The sequence below is a fragment of the Dermacentor albipictus genome, chromosome 6, assembly GCF_038994185.2.
Source record: "Dermacentor albipictus isolate Rhodes 1998 colony chromosome 6, USDA_Dalb.pri_finalv2, whole genome shotgun sequence".
NCBI lineage: Eukaryota > Metazoa > Arthropoda > Arachnida > Ixodida > Ixodidae > Dermacentor > Dermacentor albipictus.
The window spans coordinates 111,446,777-111,465,545 of record NC_091826.1 but is presented as its reverse complement, the minus strand read 5'-3'; the positions used below and the strand labels follow the sequence as shown (position 1 = coordinate 111,465,545).

Below are 18,769 nucleotides of genomic sequence, written 5' to 3'. Positions count from 1 at the left end.
TGCCCGTGGTGCTCGCGCTTCTCCGCAGGTGGGCGACAGCGCGCATGCGCAAGCAAACGTCACGTGGCTAAGCAGTGAGGTGAAGCGCTCGTTCAGGGCCAGGAGCGGCGTAAGGACGCATGAAGGTATATAGCTTTGGAGCAACCTTATGAAGCACCAAGGAAGCCTTCACCGATGGCCCCACAGTAAGGAAGCTTTCAGAGTGTCATAAGGTAGCCTCACCACAATGAAGGCTTCCTTACTGCGGTAAGGAAGATTTCATTGTTTGGCCCTCTATCTCTGTTTATTAGGTAACTGGAGCATACTTTAAGCTCTTCCTTCGGTCGTGCTCCTTTGACGTTGTTCCTGTATATCATCCTGACTTTTGTCCCACATAACATCTACTAATAAAGTTGAACATGTTAACCTCGTTCCACATAGACTTCCCATATTTGCAGAAGTGTTCCACGCACTTGGTCGAACCTTATGTGGAAGGTGATTAGGAACGTAAAATCGGTCGGGACATGCCTGCATAATCCGTTCCCGGCCAGAGTGTCCGCAAGACGGGAAGCAGTTCATGAGGAAGAAGAGCTTGTCGCGAGGAACACCGGCGAACGTGGCGTTGCCGCCGTGTCCCGTAGTCGCTCCCAGCCACGCCGCTCCTGGCCTGCGCGCTTCCAGGACGGACGCCGCGTGGCTGGCGGCGGTTGCGGCCAGGCTCAGTGTGGTCAGCAGCCGGATCTCACTCACACGCAGCGTTCCCAGCTCGCTCCTCCGATTGGCCAGCAGCAAACGGTACCGCGCCAGATCTGCTTTGATGGCGATCAGCTCCGGGTCCAGATCCGCCGGCGCCACTGGCTGTGCGGTACAACGAAGGTGCAGGCACACGTTTTATTTATCGCGACGGAGAAAAAAATGTAGCTATTTAATTGTACTGATGACAACGATGCCACAAATGAAAGAAATATGCAGGCTTGTGCGACCTTAAATAATTAGAACGTAATTTCCAGCGGATCTGTTTCGCTTTTGCAAGCAGTTGCTATTCAAGAATTTCAGTTGGCTGTACCTAATTAAATTATATATTTTTATGTGTTGCGCACATGCGACTCGTTCGTTGGGAACATTGGCAACATAGAACATTTCACAACACTTAGAACATTTTTAGGAGGCCAGTATTTCATTCATACACATTTTACTTCGCCGGAACAATCCAATGGCTATAAGATACCCTCCTCTCCTTGTTTTCCTGCGAAATTTATATCAGCTGTGCTCACAGTCCTGCCTAAGCAGCGGGATAAATTATGCGTTGTTTGTAAAGCAGGCCTACAACACCCCTCATCGCTTGCATACGTAATTTACTTATAATGCTGTAATTAGTATACACCATTACAACTTTGCCTACACGTCACCATAACCTGCTTCTAATTTTAAAGACTTGTAAACAAGACGGCTTGATTACTTCACCGAGGACACTATGAAAACCTACAACGAACCTCGTATAATGCATAAGAAAACGGACGAAAGGACAAGGGTTCAGTAATTATTTGAAACACTTCTAACTAGGCCAGGAACGCTAAAGCTTCGCCGCAACAAGTGCTTAACACGACCCCTGTTTCCACAAAACATTAAGTAATGCATCTCGGGACGTTTACAAACAAAGCTGAAAACAATTGTGTGTTACACTTTTGAACACTTGATTAGAGAATTTTTTTCAAGGCTGCACTTAATCCGCATGCATCGCACAGAGATTCCCCGTAGTGCTCCCTCTATTTTCGCTAAGTTCCATCTCGGTGGCATATGTTGTTTTGCCGGGAAAATGAGCTAGCTCTCGTAAGACACACTCACAACGCTCAGGGGCACTTGCGTACGTAATTTATTGCAAATGCCACAATTGGCCGCACCGATTGTGAACTTTGCTAGCCCATCTCCTGCTACCTGGTCCTTGCTGTCACCAAGTATAAGCAAGGTGCAATTACAGCCGCTACAGACGATTCATTTGGCACGTACGGATCTACAGGGACTGAATCTTCGGCCAACAACTAGACGGAAGCAATAAAACATGTGGCAATCAATGGCAGAAGCCCGCGCCGCGCTGCGTAAAAGTGACGTGGTGATTGGCCATGAAGTGACGTGGTGATTGACTATAAAGTGATGTGGTGATTGACTATAATGTGACGTGGTGATTGGTCATGAAGTGACGTGGTGATTGACCATGAAACTGACTTGGTGACTGACCATGAAGTGACGTGGTAATTGACCATGAATCGGAATATTTTAGAGAGCAGCTCACACGCACCCGTTCCTGCGGCGAGCGTAGGCGTTGTCCCGCGTAACCGAGTGAACGAACACAACGAAGGATGAAAGACGGTGATAGAGAAGAGATCGCGAGGAGGAAAGCAGAGGAGAAGGGTGCAGCGGTGCCGTGAGGGGAAAGACGGAGGGGGAGGATATGGTGAAAGCGTAAGAAGAAAAGCGTAGTGCCGCGCAAGATGGGCTTTGCGGCGACGATGGCTACGAGATGATCGACACCAGGGTAGCGCGCGTAGCCTGTTCACCGATGTCGCCACCGATGCCATATATGGAAACAAAGCGCTGCATGAGCGGAGGTCTGTCTGCGGAGGCTGCTGTGAATCGCGCATACGCGTCACCCACGAGCTCCTTCTTGCGATCTCCCGATTAGCGAGGCCGTCGCCCTACACTTCGCTCCGTTTGCGACGTGCCGCATGATACAGATTGTCCGCACCAGCCAATGTATCGCAAAATTAGAACACTCATAGAGCTGCGCTAAAATTTTGCATTAGAGAGTATTGTAGTTGTCGGTTAGTTTTTTTCTTCACATTTATTTTACTACGCTGCCCAATAGAGGCTTCCGGCTCATGCCTTATTAAGGCTAGAGTCCTAAGGCGTAATTATTCTTGAGACTTTCGCCTTAAGAAACATCTATTAAGGCGAAGGACTTAAGTGATTCGTACCCCCGATGGGCTGGAAGACGCGGCGTGCGTTACAGAAAGTCATGTGAGCTCACCTCACGCAGACATGCGCTCGTGCCACTGCTCTCACGTTCGTCATCGTCTTCTTTCAGAGCTGGCTCCGATGCTGCTCATCATGCCAAAAAAGGCAAAGTAAATTAAGATAGAGTTAATTCAGGCACAGGAACCCATTACCTTCGGTGGCAGTCAAAACCTCGAAGTTGTGTCATAGTTGAAAACATGACCTTTTATGTTAAGGCGAAGTTAATTAAGGCACAGTTAATTAAGCACAGTTCGAACCCAGAACCTTTGGTGGGAGTCGCATCGTCGACTTCTCGTGACAGTCGAACCCATGATAGTTCGTGTTAATTAGGGCGAAGTTAAATAAAGTACATTTAATAACGGTAGCATCAATTAAGTCACTCGAACCCACGACCTTTGATGGGAGAAAACAAGTAATAAGTAACAGCGCATTCGAAAGATGTCAAGTAATTTAATGAATGTCTTTTGAGCACGCAGGTTTTTGCCTTCACCATCTTTGGCGTATGCTTAAATGACTCAAATATTTATAACTTTCTTTAACAAGGCATAGCTGCCACGCTGTTCGAAGTAGCGTGAAGTTGCCTGAAAAGGCGTCAGTACAAAACAAAGATAGTAACTTTTATTTTGAAGGCGCTGCATCGAGGGCGACAGCAAGTTTTTATTTTGGGCTCGAACTACTCGGAAAGTATTTTTACGACAAGCGGGTGCGACTTATCGGCGTGACGTAATAAGCAAGGCAGCAGCCCCCTTCCCCATACTGCTGACCAATGTTCGGGTGTCAGCCGTGCGCTATGCAGTTACGGTGCGTTCAGGAGACTTGCCTTTTCTCTGTCAATCAATCACTCTCTCTATCTTTCTCTCTCTTCTGGGCACAAGGAACAGGGCCCTGAGAGCTACCAGGTGTCCCACAACACTCGCATGATGAGGAGCGAAGCCAGTGACGTTGCAGGCATCGCAACTTAATGGCGCACGAGATGAGGCCTACGGAAACTCGTCTTCGTTAGTCAGTGCCGAACGAAAGCTCATGATACCTTCTTGCGACGATACTCGTGGCGTTTTCATTGCCTCACACGATGCGATCCGATCACGTGGCGCGCTTCAGCAGACGACGAGGAGCGCGATCGCCAGTTCTGGCGCCATATTGTAGCAGGTGGTTACTATGGAAGCCGTCTCTTGCCCAAAACTATCCTGCAGTAGTTCATCAGACAGCGAAGACGACCCGAATTATCATCGCCGCTATCCAGGAGCAGCGCTGGATTAAGGGGGGGGGGGTGTTGGCTAAGGGGGCTGCAACCCAGGGACAGAAGGAAGAGGGGGCCCATTTATTCTAACCTGCTTAGTATATGAAACCATGGGCAACGGAACTTCGAGTGACATGTATGAAGCGAGAAAACCAGAACGAGCCAAAGGGGCCCCCCGCCTAATCTAAGAGCATGCGTTTAGCCTAATCATTTGGGGAGAGCTTGTCGAGCTGCAAAAACAGGAATCCCCCTCCACCACGGCGGGGCCCTCTTTCTTACGAAGTGAGGTGCGTTTGCTTGGAAGAGTTTTCATGGTTTCCTGTCAGTCCGTCTGTCCGGTGCTGTCTGGAGAGGAGGAGCAAGGGGGAAACACCTAAAACATGTAATGTGGGATGAGGACCTAAAGCTCCCTTTCCCCTCGTCACCACCACGCCACCCTCCCCCTCTCTAATAGTTCCGCCGCTGTCCTTCTCATAGAAAGGATGTGCTGCAGTACCCAACAGTGCCTCCCCTTCGACTTTTCTTTACCGTGATGGTAATTTGGGCGGGGGAGGATGAGTCCGATAGCAGATCATGATGAATCAAGTGAGCATCCTGGCTCACTCCAGCATTGTTATTTCCGTGCAGAAAGCATGGAAGTAAGCATTGTTATTTCCCAGTGCAGCATTGTTATTTCCATATCACCAGCATCAGTGCAGAAAGCGCGCACTGAGACTTCTGCCGACAGGCACTACTAGCGCAACTTCTGTAGCCTTGCCCGTAGACTATAAAAACGTGTATATTACAGGCTGAAGAAGCTGCGGAAGAGCAACCATCGGGCGAAATCATTTGGCGCCTGCTCTGCTCGAGACTGACCTCGAAACGGTCGTTGTAGAACAACAGGGTGGAGAGCAGCGCGAAGATCTGCTGCGCGATCGTCGTTCCCAAGACCGCGGCCAGCACAGCGGGCGGATGCCGGTCCTCGGTGAGCGGCGGCCGGAGAAGGAAGTCCTTGACCACCAGCTCGCGTGCGACCAGCAGCCGGTAGGTGCGCAGCGGTGCCACCCCGGCCACGTGGTACACGTTACTTTTCGGTTGGCGCAGCGACCGAGTGAAAAAGCGCACCGTGGTGGTCGCAGCATTGCAGAGTACGCGGAAGTAGCTGCCGTCTGCCTTCACCTGCCGCAAACAAAGGGAAACGACGCCGTCAGGTGTTGATGTGATTGTAATTGGCAAGAAATAAATATTTTACCTTTCTTGTTCTCATTTTTTTTTTGTTCCTGCAACTGGCTCAGGTGTGTACAAGTTGCGCATAGTTTTTGGTGTTGCGCTGCTAAGCACGAGGTTGGTGGATCACATCCCGGCCGCGGCGGTAGCATTTTGATGACGGCGATATGCAAAAAACACCCGTGGACTTAAATTGAGGTGCACGGTAGGGAACACCCGGTGGTCAAAATTAATCCGGTGTTTCGCACTACGGCGTGCCCCATAAGCATATCGCGGATTTGGCGCGTAAAATCCCTTAACTCAGTTCAATTGTACATAGCGATATGCATATTGCGTCATTATTTTTTTAGCTACACATATTCACAATTAATACTGCATATTTTTCTGGAACATTCTATATACTTGTATGATTGTACTGTAATGCAAATCGCCGTGTCATTGCTGTTGTACAGGTATAACCACAGCTTATTCGGGCTGCGCAGCTGCAGTTTTCTCTTGCCGCGAATCTTCTCGGTAAGCGCTCATTTATTTACGGCGACAATAACTGATTCGTTGATTAGCTTGTAATGTGCTTACCTCTGGACTTGGCGACCACTGGTCGCCCAGCTGAACAGACGCGCCGAACCAAGCTAATCAGAATTGCGACTCCTAATGGCTCTCGCTTTTCAGTCGACTAAAACAACTGTAAACAAACTGTAAACACGTAGGCGGAATGTGCAACTCGGCATATGAGCCGTAAGCATCAGTGCATACTCCGCAATGAGAATTTGTCATCTTCACTTTAAGTGCTGACGTGTTAGTGGAAGCTGAAAATGCCCCCAGGCTTATCTGCCGCACGCGCTATAGCACCTGTATGGCGGCTAACAGACCATCATGCCGTTCGCAGATGAGAATTATGGCACCAAGAAAAAAAAAGGTAAAATTCATGCACGGAAGAGAAATCAAGATAGCGGCGCTTTTATTTTGAGTCATATGCAATTCGGGCGATCCAGACTTGTACAGGCTGCCAAATTCAAAGACACTGGATGACCGCTTGGGTGCAATCTCCCCTTTGCGTCCGCTGTGGAAGACAGACGTCACGCCAAATCACGAAAAATAGGCACAGAAAGCGTTACTTTGGTGATATGACAGTGTCTCCCGTAGGAAGCAGCGCTGGAACCAATAGCGATATCGAGCGTTCCGCTGAAGCTCCTAGGGTGGTATTCTTGTAAAATACGCGGGTCCCGCGCCTTGTGGGGATCCAAGTAAGCGAAGCTTTCTGTGCTCTTTCCTTTGTATGAAGATAATTAGCGGTGGTTGAGAGAGAATGTTTAATTACTTCAAAGATTAGTTCAACATGAGAATGATGAGTTGATATTAATCGTTACCTTACGTGTACTACTACTGTTTGCGTAGTACACAGAACACACAGGGAGACGTGTTTGCTTCAGGCGTTGTTGGGCGCCATGGTTAATAATCTCTGAGAGAGTTGAGCATTATCAATGCCTCATATGACATATCGTATCGTGCCAGAAGTATGACACATGAATTGAATTATGGGGCTATACTTGAATTGTGAGGCACGCTGTAGCGGCGGACTCCGGATTAATTTAAACGCCCTGGTATCCTTTAACGTGTCCCTAAATCTAAATGCACTAGTGTTCTTTTATTTCGCCCTCGTCGAAATGCATCTGCTGTGGTGGGGATCAAGCCCGCGACCTCGAGCAATGCCATAGTCGCAAAGCTACTATGGAGGCACGGAAGTGTTGGTATGACGTGCGACCACTTCTGTAGTGTCGCCTAGACCCTAGGGTGCACTTTAACTCCGGCTTTGCTTCGGCACGCCCTGCGGGAGTTGTCCGCTTGACAAATTTGCATGGTGCCTATTTTTCAGAAATAGCAGGAACGTGCAGTATACCCTACGTTGAACTTAAATTTCTCGACTTTTTTATCCACTTAAATTTATCCGCCCTCACCCCCATGTATGGGGACTGCGAGACAAGAGCGTCAAGGCTGTTATTCACTCGTTTCGCGACTGCGTCCGTTCTATCCCCTATTCTCTACCTCCTTCCGTCTTCTCCTCTCCACCATCCTAGCTAGCTTCACTCTGGACTTGCACATCAGTAGAAAGGAAAGCGCTGCAGTTTGTGAAATGCTTTTGCAGGGGGTCATGGAATATTACAGCTGTGAAGATGGTTATGTTGCGACGCCTAGGGAGCTCCAGAAGACATTTGGCGCATTCGACGCGGTGGGGTCCAAACGAGTTTCTCACGTCGTCTTTCCGCTCTGCCACGCTCCTGTCATGTACACACACGCTCTGAACCACTCTCCGACGCGGTGTGCCGGACAGCAGTATCAACAGTAGCAATGTCGAAGGAAGGGGAGTAGAAATCTGTGCATTATCACGCGGGGGCGAAGCTTTTACTTATTTTTCAAGATGTTTTTTGTTTGTTTTGTTTATACAATAGAGCTGACCCAAAACAGGCTCCAAGCAGAAGGGACGACAAAGATGAATATCTAAGAACAAAAAAAAGGCCATTGAAGGACAACCACACTTGCTCTTTCTTATGTGCTAATGAGAGTTTGGGAGCATAAACTTTTCTCCAGACTTCTCTTCGTTCGAAAAGAAAACCTGCTCACTGGATATACCTCCAAGGTCCTTAGGCCATGCACTTGAGAAATCGTGTCGCGGACTCACCGGCAGAAACGAGTAAATGGCGTCCAGCACGGGCCAGGTGACACTCATGTTGAGCGCGTTGACCGACATGAAGCGCGTGGCAGGCAACACACGCGCCGCTGTGTTGGGTCCGTACGCAGCCAGCAGGACGCGCATCGACTCGCGCACAGAGCGCAGTGCCATGAATGCCGGTGTCACGTCTGGCACCGTGTCCGTCTGAATCTTCCACACCACGAGAGGCATCACGAGGTCGACAGACTTAACGCAGGCTCGGACTACGTACGGCACTTGCGCTCCAGAACGCTTCCTGAATTGAACAAAAAATATATATAAACGAGGACCCCTCGTTTAGTTAAACGAGGACACCCGGGGAAACCTTCGCGTCTCGTAGAACGCAGGAAGCAACGCGAGGAAGCGAGCAGACGGTAATTCCGGCGCTCACCAGAAGTCAGAAGCGAGCTTTCTTCACACTTCACCCACACACACACCCACACACACGCACCTGGCCACCGCTTTCACCAAATGTGAACTTGGTATCGCGTACAGCTCTTCTATAAGACACTCGGAAATATCTTGTGGAAAACCACCCTAGAAACCCCTTTCGAGCACTTGTTTAGAAACTGCTTCGCACAACCTGTCGCTGACTAACTCTCTTAAAACTTCGCCCACACGTCACCCATAAAATGCCCCCCTCATTGCCTCAAAACGCCAACTCTCTTACTCGGAGTGTTCCTTCGGAGCTTTGGGCAAACTTTCTACATGGTCCGAACGCTGATCCACTAGTATAATTGTCTTTAGTGACTTTAATTTTAACCTTACTTCAGAGAAATGTAATCGATGTGCCTCGTTTGGTTTACCGAGCATACCGTGCAAGCTATAGCGTCTCTTGTATAACGCATCAAAATGGGGAGAAAACAAGTATTCAAGGCATATTTTCGAAGCAAATAATTTACGTACATATTTTAAAGGTTCGGTTCCCGACATCGACAGCACGACCCCTAGTGTCTGCAGATGTTCAAAGTGCTGCCATCTTTAATTTTACAGCAGCGGGAAAACGTCAGCGTTTAATACTAAGCATTTCAACAGACCGAAAAAGAGGCTTGACAATGTGAATTGTAGCTCCTAATTAACTCACACACTTCAAAATTTACTTGTAGGTCACTACTAACGCGTCTTGCACCCCCCCCCCCCCCCCCCTTTATCCCCATTTATTTTATGGCAAACTCGGCGAGTGTCATAGCTCTCCCAGCACACCATGAAAACATCGTATAAGAGTTTCGAACTCTTCTAGTCGCAATAAAAGCATCACTGTAGAAGAGCGACAGACAAAATATTGCGCCTGTATCACGTAATGACTTGTACATTGCGCTTCATTTCAGTGAGGGCAGTTTGTATGCTGGCCGAATGAAATGTGTGACTAGACGTGGTATAAGTGTTTTCTTGGTCAACCTTCTTGTACTGAAGACTATGCATTTGACAATGGTGGCGAACACTTCCAAACGCGGTACGTCAGAAACATGCATTTAAGCTCTGTATATGTATATATTAGGACTATTTATTTATTTATTTATTTATTTATTTATTCACATTACCTTACAGGCCCATTGAGGGGCATTGAGTAAGGGTGGCAACAGTAATTACATGACAAAAATAGCAAAGTGCATCATCGTTATAGCATATTATTACGCAACGAATTCAGGTTACCATGGAATGTTTCACGATTGGAGATGGATGCAATGCGATCCGGGAGACTGTCCCAAAAGGCAATAGCTCTTGGTAGTGGTGATGAGTTGAATGGCTGCGTTTGACCATGAATGCGCATGAAACTAAGTGCGTTGTGAATGCAGACTACATGAACAGAACCTGAGGTGTATGGCGGCATCGCAAAACATTGCCCAGTCAAGCGCTGCATAGCGATACAAAAGCGAAAACAAATTTCACATACGAATGAACATGCCCAGCCCTGCGTCGCTTGGGCTGGGCACGTTGACATAGGTTGACGTACCCAATGTCGTCGAGCAAGGAGAAGAAGAGAAACCTCGACGCGAACGGGGCCACTCTCCAAACGGCGTAGGCGCCCAGCCAGAGCTTGAGCCTCTTGCGTCTCCCATCGTCCCCCATCAGCTGGTCGCGGTCGAAGGCTTCGTACAGACGCGGCTGCAGGTTGACTAGAGCGTCGTGGTACCACAACTGCGAGTCGTCCGGCAGCTCACTGTTGATGGCGAGGCGCAGCTCGCTGTCGTTGAGCGCTTGGTACGCCGGCGGCGAATGCTCGTCCCACAGGTCCCGTATCTGGGCGCGGGCAGGGACGTGCGCTGAGGGGAGGCTCGGCAACTACGTAACACATTTGCTTCCATTCACAAACCAGCACCCTCACGTGGGCGAGCCCTCACGAGAGCCTTCCTCACCATCATCTCCACTCGCCCTCATGTGGGAGAGGTGAGGTTTAAGGGATGATCGCCTTCACGAAGATTGGTGAGTGTGAGTGTGAGGTGAGGGTGGACGTTGTGAAGCAATATTGCTGAGTCGACCATAAATATGATCGCTTTGGCGCAAACACGGAAAGACGGAAGGGAGAAAGGGGAGCACCATGGCACATGAATTATTAGAGATGTTTCATATTGTTACGGTGGGAAAAGAGAACAAGGTCATCGACAATGATGAGGACGAAGTGGCAAGAGCCTCTCGGGATTCTCGGCAGCTGTGTATATACGCTTTGTAAATACAACGTGTAAATAGTTTTATACTCGTGGCATTTTTGTGGAGGTGCTGGGTACGCGTCTTCGCCACGGAGCTCCGCAGCGGACGTCTCACCCAGGCTGGGACCATGCTTCCAGTGGAAGGCACCGCATCTGCAGCTGCAATGTCGACTACGCATATCCAGTAGGTTGCTCTACCTCAGCCGCAAGACCTCGACAAGTTCACCGGCCTCGATGGTGTTGACGTGGAAGAATGGTTGAAGATGTATGAGCGGGACAGCAAGTTAAGCAGGGGGGATCCGACCATAATGCTGGCCAATGTCGTGTTCTACCTCGATGAAACACCGCGAACGTGGTTTTATACACACGAGGCAGAGCCTCGTGTATATAAACAAGCAGTTCGCTGTGTTGAGGACCTTGGACCCCGCAATCACACGGCACCTTTTTTCATAAAACATGCACTTTTAAAAATTAATCAACTGTACGAACTTAAGCTCGCTATATACAGACGAGGTGAACTCGAGAAAAATTCACTCATATTTTATCAAAACCACCTCTCAAGTTACACCCAATACAATTTCAGGCATGACCATATTAGAGTTCCATTTTGCAGGACCAACTACGGTAGAAAACAACTAGCATACTTAGTCCCATCCTTCATAAATGCACATCCTAACACGATCACTATCGCGCAAAACTTCAGATCTATAAACTGCTTTAAAAGTGCCATGAAAAAAATATTTGCTTTCTCTTTCTGATTGACATTGTGCTAATTGGTTTCTTGTGTGTTTTATGTACAATTATTTTAAGTGCGTCTCATATTGTGTTTGTACATTTATATAAAGCTTTTTTCGTGTTCATATTACTCTGTTGATCCTAAACTGTTTCTCCTTAGAAAGTTGTACAGTGATTGTTGTATTTAATGCACGTATGTTTTTAATGTATGCTATGTATGTCTAATCCACGCTATAGATATGTGTGTATACTATCTATATGTTATAATATTCTACCTCACTGTTGAGCAATGTATGGGTGACAGGGCCTTAGTCAGGCAGACAATGTACTGCCTTTAGCCTTGCCATCCAAGACCTTCACTGTGTCTAAATCAATGCTGAAATAAATAAATAAATAAATAAATAAATAAATAAATAAATAAATAAATAAATAAATAAATAAATAAATAAATAAATAAAACCAGCTGGAACTTGTTCAGAGAAAAGCTGTCCGACGTTTTTGGTAATCCGACCGGTCGACAACTAGCTGCCAAGCAACAACTCGCCACGAGTGCCCGAACAGTTACCGAGTCGTATGTCTCCTACATTCAAAACGTAGGCGGACAAGGTTGGACACATTATCAAAGGCAATGCGGACGACGCATTCAACCTTCTGGTCTTTAGAAACTTATCGACTGTCGACGCCACCATGAAGGAATGCCACCGTTTCGAGCAGGCGAAGAGTCGCCATATATACAATCATTTTACACGGCTTCCAAATACTGCAGCGACCTCTTCCTGCACCGACCGCACCGACCAATCTATCTCGCCACCATCAAGCAAAAACGTGACCCGAATTGTACGCCGCGAACGCGAAGCAGCGTTTCCTGCCTCGCCTCAACAGACGCCTTGGAACAACACTGCTGATACGATATCGCTGATCCAGTTTTTCGTTCGCCAGGAAATCGCTAATATGGGTCTTCCAAGCGCTTGCTCGTTGAGTCACCCTGGCACCTGCCCTGCTCTTATGCCTCGATCCTATCGCAGTCCACCTCAGTGTCCGTTATCCCCCCGCTACCAGGAACCCCTCGGACTCCCGTACACCTGATGACAGGCCAATCTGTTTCTGCTGTGGCCGAATCGGTCACGTCTCCCATCACTGCCGGAGCCGTTGGCCGTCCCCCCCCCCCCCCCGCCCCCTGATACTCCTTCCGGAATGCAAGTTCGCCCCGGAGTTCCTCACCCCGTCCCAGCAGGAAAACTAGGCAACGCAGCACCTCGAGGTGGTGCTGCAATGTCGGATTGCAAAATCCGCCGCAACGCCCTCTTTTGCCTACGACCAGCCGCCTACGATGCCATTTAAAGAAAATTGTCACGCCTGCCGTTACTGGGTTCGTACGAATCGTCGACGGTAGCACGGTGACCGTGGTCGGAATGTCTACTGGCCGTGTGAGCATTTCCGACCACCATGCTGTCGTTCTTTTCACTGTGCTTGACCAATGCCCCTTTGACCTCATCCTATGCCTACACTTCCTCTCCGCCCATTCAGCGCTCATCGATTGTTCTTCAAGTACTGTGCGTCTTGAACTAGCTCTACTGGACGTTCCTCCAACATCACACGAAATTCGCCTAAGACCGACCGATTTTGTTCACGTTCCACCGCAGATCTTCCCATACACCGAAATGTCGCCTTCTACGCCAGTTCCCGATGTTGGTTACATCTCCGCTCCCATAAGCGCCATCGTTCTCACGCACAGCGTTACTGTCCAGCATACAATACTGAGGGTCACAGACAATCGCACGTACGTCTCTGTTGTGAATTTCGGGCTCGCTAAGCAGATTCTGCCTAAAGATATCACTCTGGCTACAATCACTGCTTTAGAAGTTAGTTGCGTTGATACTTTTGCCGTAGACTTCCTGTGAGCCTTTTCAGTCTGCCAAATGTACTGACAACGACATTAGAAAAATGATCACCCCGAATCTCACTACTGCGGAGACTGAACAGCTCTTCAGTGCATTGCTTGCCTACAAGGACATTGACACAAGGATGTGGGGCTCCCGGACCGCAGAACGGCGCGCGCAAAGGTCAGCGCCATGAAAGACGATGAAATGCGTAAGCTGCACGCTCTTCTTCTGGCCCGCCATTAAAAAGAAACGTCTCTTTTGTAACGCTCCGTCTCCAACCTACGTTACATTTTTCTGGTGGAGGTGCTGGGTACATGCTACCACTCTCAGATGGAACACCGCCTACAAGCCCAGTACGAAGTCCGGTCGAGCTGACTCCTGTGCACGTACGGACAAGCCGCCGACTTCAAGGACTGCCACCTGAGCACGAGCCGCTACCCAACCAAGTCAGAGGGATGAGTACGTCGGTTCATCATCTTCCTCGACCGCGCCGACCGAGCTCATCCTCAACCAGCCGCGAATCCCCACGTCCTTCCATGGGGACACCTTCGAGGATGTAGAGGACTGGCTCGATCACTTTGAGCGTGTCGCAGAATACAACGGCTGGACTCCAGAGCGCAAGCTACGCAACGCCTACTTTGCCCTCGAGGACTATGCGCGGACATGGTTTGAGAACCGTGAGGCGGCCCTATCGACATGGGACGAATTTCGACGGCAACTAATCGGCACATACGCCAGCCTCGATCGCAAGGAGCGAGCTGAATCTGCAATTCAGGCGAGAGTACAGCGGCCGAACCAAAGCGTCGCAATGTTTGTTGAAGATATGTGCCGACTTTTCCGACGCGCGGATCACTCCATGCCGGAAGAAAAGAGGCTCAGGAAGATAATGCGTGGTGTCAAGCAAGAGTTATTCGGTGGCCTAATACACAATCCACCAAAGACCGTTGCAGAGTTTCTTGCGGAAGCCATATCTATGGAAAAGGCACTGCAGCAGCGAACACGGCAGTACAACCACGACGTGTCGACCCTATCGCGTCACCCTCTCGCTATGTCCTTGGACAATATCGACGCCTTGCGGGAGCTCATTAGGCTTGTTGTTCGAGAAGAGCTCCAAAAGCTTCAGGTGGCTCCAGCATCGGTACAGTGACTCGCTCTGGCTGAGGTCGTCGGGGAAGAAATCAGGAAGGCAGTACAAATCCCGGAGCGCAGCGAGAAACCACAGTACGAGGTACGGCAGCCACAGCCTCGTATGTCGCATGCGGAAGCTGCGCGAAGTTCGTTGTCTCCGACTTTCCACGATGCGCGCGACGTCCCAGACTATCATGGTGTGCGCGCCGTTGAACACGCAACTGGCGACTTCAGGCCCCGCCGCACGCCATTCATTGCCGAAACACGACCACTCCACAAGAGCGACGTATGGCGCACTGCAGATTGGAGGCCCTTGTGTTTTCATTGCGGGGAAGCCGATCACCTCTACAGGGCGTGTCCTTACCGCCGAGCTGGGCTCTGTGGATTTTCACTGAATGCTCCGTGTCCGCGCAATGGTGAACGCCCCCTGGAGATTGAAGCATACCTCGCGGACGCCACGACCTCGTTTGCCCCACGATTCCGTGAACCCCGGTCACCGTCACCCGCCCCAAACGCAGGGAGTTTTCAAGGAGTTGAAGATGTTTTACCCCGCTCGCTCGTGCGCGGCTTATCATCATACTATTTGCACAACGTCCTTTACAGGAAAAACTGCGGAAGCGGTACCAATACGTACCTCCCTGTCGTGCCGTCGGCGCTGCGCCAAGACATTTTGCAAGCGTGCCATGATGAGCCATGCATGGGACACCTGGGATTCACTAAAACACTAGCAAGGATACGACAGAAGTATTACTGGCCCCGGCTTTATTCTTCTGTACAATGGTACGTGAAGACCTGTCGCGATTGTCAGCGATGCAAGAAACCACCCGTCAAACCGGCCGGCTTTCTCCATCCTGTAGACCCTCCTCAAGCACCGTTCCAACAAATAGGAATGGATCTACTTGGGCCATTCCCACTGACTTCACGCAACAGATGGATAGTCGTCGCTATCGACTACTTAACCCGGTACGCCGAAACCGACGCTATCCATCAAGCAAACTCGTATGAAGTGGCCAAGTTCTTTGCGCGCCACATCGTCCTACGACATGGTGCATCGACTGTTGTCATCACCGACCGCGGTACATCATTGACAGCGGAATTTATGCAGGACGTTCTCCAGCTGACGCATTGCTCTCACCGCAAGAGCACTGCGTACCGCCCTCAAACCAATGAATTAACTGAACGTCTGAACAGAACGCTGGCAGATATGCTCTCCATGTATGCAGACGTAGAGCACAAGACGTGGGACGAGATTTTACCTTATGTGACTTTCGCGTAAAACACTGCCGTACAGGAGACTACATAGCTTTCGCCATTCGAACTTGTATACGGGCGCCACGTCACGTCAACGCTTGACGCCATGCTACCTCTGGCTGATAATAGCCCGACCAGCGAACACGCGGAAGAGGTTGTACAAAGAGCCGAAGAGGCACGCCAGCTTGCTCGGCATCGTATCCGGAGCCAACAGCATACAGACACCCTTCGATACAACCAGGGTCGACACGACGTCCATTACAATATTGGCGCCTGCGTGCGGGTCTGGATGCGCGTCCGGTGCCGTGGCATCTCGGAGAAGTTCATCCGCCGGTATTTTGGTCCCTACAAGGTTACGCGCCGCCTCGGTGACGTGACCTACGAAGTCGTCCCCTGCAGTTCTGACCCCGGTTCGCTCCGTCGTCGTCCTCGCGCTGAAGTTGTTCATGTAGTGCGCATGAAACCATACTATGCGCGTACGTGAATGCCGACATGCACCTGAGGAGCTCCACTTCTTATATCGCTGAAAGAAGTTTGTGACGCGACCGAGACGGTCGCTTCTCGCATGGGGGCAATTGACACAAAGATGTGGGGCTCCCGCACCGCAGAACGGCGCGCGCAAAGGTCGGCGCCATGGAAGACGATAAAGTGCGTAAGCTGCACGCTCTTTCTCTGGCCCACCACTAAAGAGAAACGTCTCTTTTGTAACGGTCCGTCTCCAACCAACGTTACAATATATTCGACCTGAACAATCGACCCTTAGGCCAGACGTCATTTGTCAAACATCGTATACACACAGGCGATAATCCATCCATCCATCGGCGACTCTACAGAGTTTCAGCTTCGGAGCGGCACGTCATCAAAACAGAGGGAGACAAGATGCTAGCGAAAAACATCATTGAGCCATCGTCAAGTCACTGGGCGTCCCCTGTCATGCTGGTCAAAAAGAACGACGGCTCATGCAGATTCTGCGTTGATTACCGCCATCTCAACCGCATCACGAAGAAGGACGTCTACCCACTACTTCGCACTGATGACGCCCTCGATTGTCTATACGGGGCACAGTATTTTTGTCCATCGACCTACGGTCCGGATATTGGCAAATCGCTGTCGATGATCTAGATCGTGAAATCGGGAAAAGACCGCCTTTATAACGCCTGATGGTCTTTACCACTTCAAAGTTATGCCTTTTGGGCTATGCAACGCTCCGGCTACCTTTGAGCGTATGATGGAGCATAACTCCAATGATTCAAGTGGTCGACTTGTCTCTCCTACATAGATGATCTTATTGTGTTCTCGCCTCCATTCAGCACACACATTGAGCGCCTTTCAGCTGTACTTACCGCTTTTCGCAAGGCCGGTCTACAGCTCAACTCCAAGAAATTTAACTTTGGCCACGTGAGATTACTCTTCTTGGACATGTCGTCAATGCGAGTGGCATCCGACCAAACCCAGAGAAAATTCGCGCAGTGATAGAGGTCCCTGCTCTACAATCCGCAAAAGATGTCCGAATTTTCGTGGGCCTCTGCTCTTACTTTCGCCGCATTGTTAAAAATTTTGCCACTATAGCATGCCCTCTCACAGATCTTCTGAAGAAAAGTGTGCTGTTTTCATGGGGATCCTCTCAGGCCACCGCCTTTTCACGCCTTACCACCATGCTCACCACCCCACCGATTCTAGGACACTTCGCTACTTCAGCCCCTACAGAGGTGCGCACCGATGCCAGTGGTCATGACATCGGTGCCGTCTTGGCACAAGTTCAATACGGCCATGAACTTGTCATCGCGTACGCTAGCCATCTTTTGTCACCTGCGGAGCGGAACTACTCTATTACCGAGCACGAATGCTTGGCCGTTTTGTGGGCAGTGGCGAAATTTCTTCCCTATTTATACGGCAGGCCCCTTTTCCATTGTAACGGACCACCTCGCTCTCTGTTGGCTTTCGTCCTTGAAAGATCCCACTGGGAGGCCTGTACGATGGGCTTTGCGGCTACAAGAGTATTCCTATTCGGTGGTGTATAGGTCTGGTCGCTTACAGAAGGACGCCGACTGCTTGGCCCGTTACCCTGTAAACACGCCCGCAATGCTGACACGGACGCTTCCTCAAGTGTTTCCATTTCCCAGCGTTTGGACATGGCCAACGAGCAACGCCATGACGCTACTTTGAGGACCCTCATTGACCGAATAGAATCTGCTCCTACTGATCCATCGTTACGGTGGTTCATTCTCAATTACGGGATATTGTACCGACGAAGTTTTCATCCTGATGGTCCTCCCCTTCTTCTTGTCGTTCCTCAACACCTCCGCTTAACAGTGCTTCAGGAGTTCCCTGACGCCCCAACTGCCGGACACCTTGGGTTTGCTCGCACTTACGACCGCGTGCTCCGCTGCTTTTACTGGCCCGGCCTCGCACGCTCCATACGGCGCTATGTAGCTGCTTGCAAGCCCTGTCAACATCGCAAAAACCCAGCAACACTTCCCGCCGGGTATTTACAGCCGATCGACATTCCACCTAAGCCATTCTTTCGCGTCGGTTTGTATCTCCTTCGACCTTTCCCCGAGTCCAGCTCCGGTAACAGGTGGATCGCTGGCGGTACTGATTACGCGACCCGCTATCCCATCACTTGGGCACTTCCCACGAGCTGCGCAACCGACGTCGCAGGTTTCCTACTCCATGATATCATTTTAGTATATGGCGCCCCGCGACAGCTCCTTACTGACCGAGGCCGCACTTTCCCCTCCCAAGTCATCGCCGATATCCTACGCTCATGTTCTACCAAGCACAAATTGGCCACCTCCTATCATCCCCAGACCAACGGCCTTACTGAGCGACTTAATCGGATCATTACTGACATGCATCGAAATACGTTTCACCAGACCACAAGGACTGGGATGTGGCACTCCCTTATGTCACGTTCACCTATGATTCATCATGCCATGATTCTGCTGGGTATTCCCCCTTTTACTTGATCTTCGGTCGT

The 18,769-nt window shown here is 49.9% G+C and overlaps 1 protein-coding gene across 2 annotated transcripts in view; it reads right to left on the bottom strand.

Moving 5' to 3' along the window:
* Nucleotides 1-280: 280 nt before the first annotated feature.
* LOC135913292 (uncharacterized) overlaps nucleotides 281-18,769 on the bottom strand; it is a 50,017-nt gene continuing 31,528 nt past the window's right edge. The window contains exons 4-7 of one of the 2 annotated variants that reach the window (XM_070520929.1): nucleotides 10,099-10,427; nucleotides 8,115-8,400; nucleotides 5,087-5,389; nucleotides 281-837 (exon numbers count right to left, since the gene is read on the bottom strand). In XM_070520929.1, coding sequence (XP_070377030.1) covers nucleotides 307-837; nucleotides 5,087-5,389; nucleotides 8,115-8,400; nucleotides 10,099-10,427 — 1,449 coding nt within the window. In that variant the 3' untranslated portion in view covers nucleotides 281-306. The remainder of the gene's footprint in view (nucleotides 838-5,086; nucleotides 5,390-8,114; nucleotides 8,401-10,098; nucleotides 10,428-18,769) is intronic. The other variant, XM_065445877.1, reaches the window with a different exon arrangement.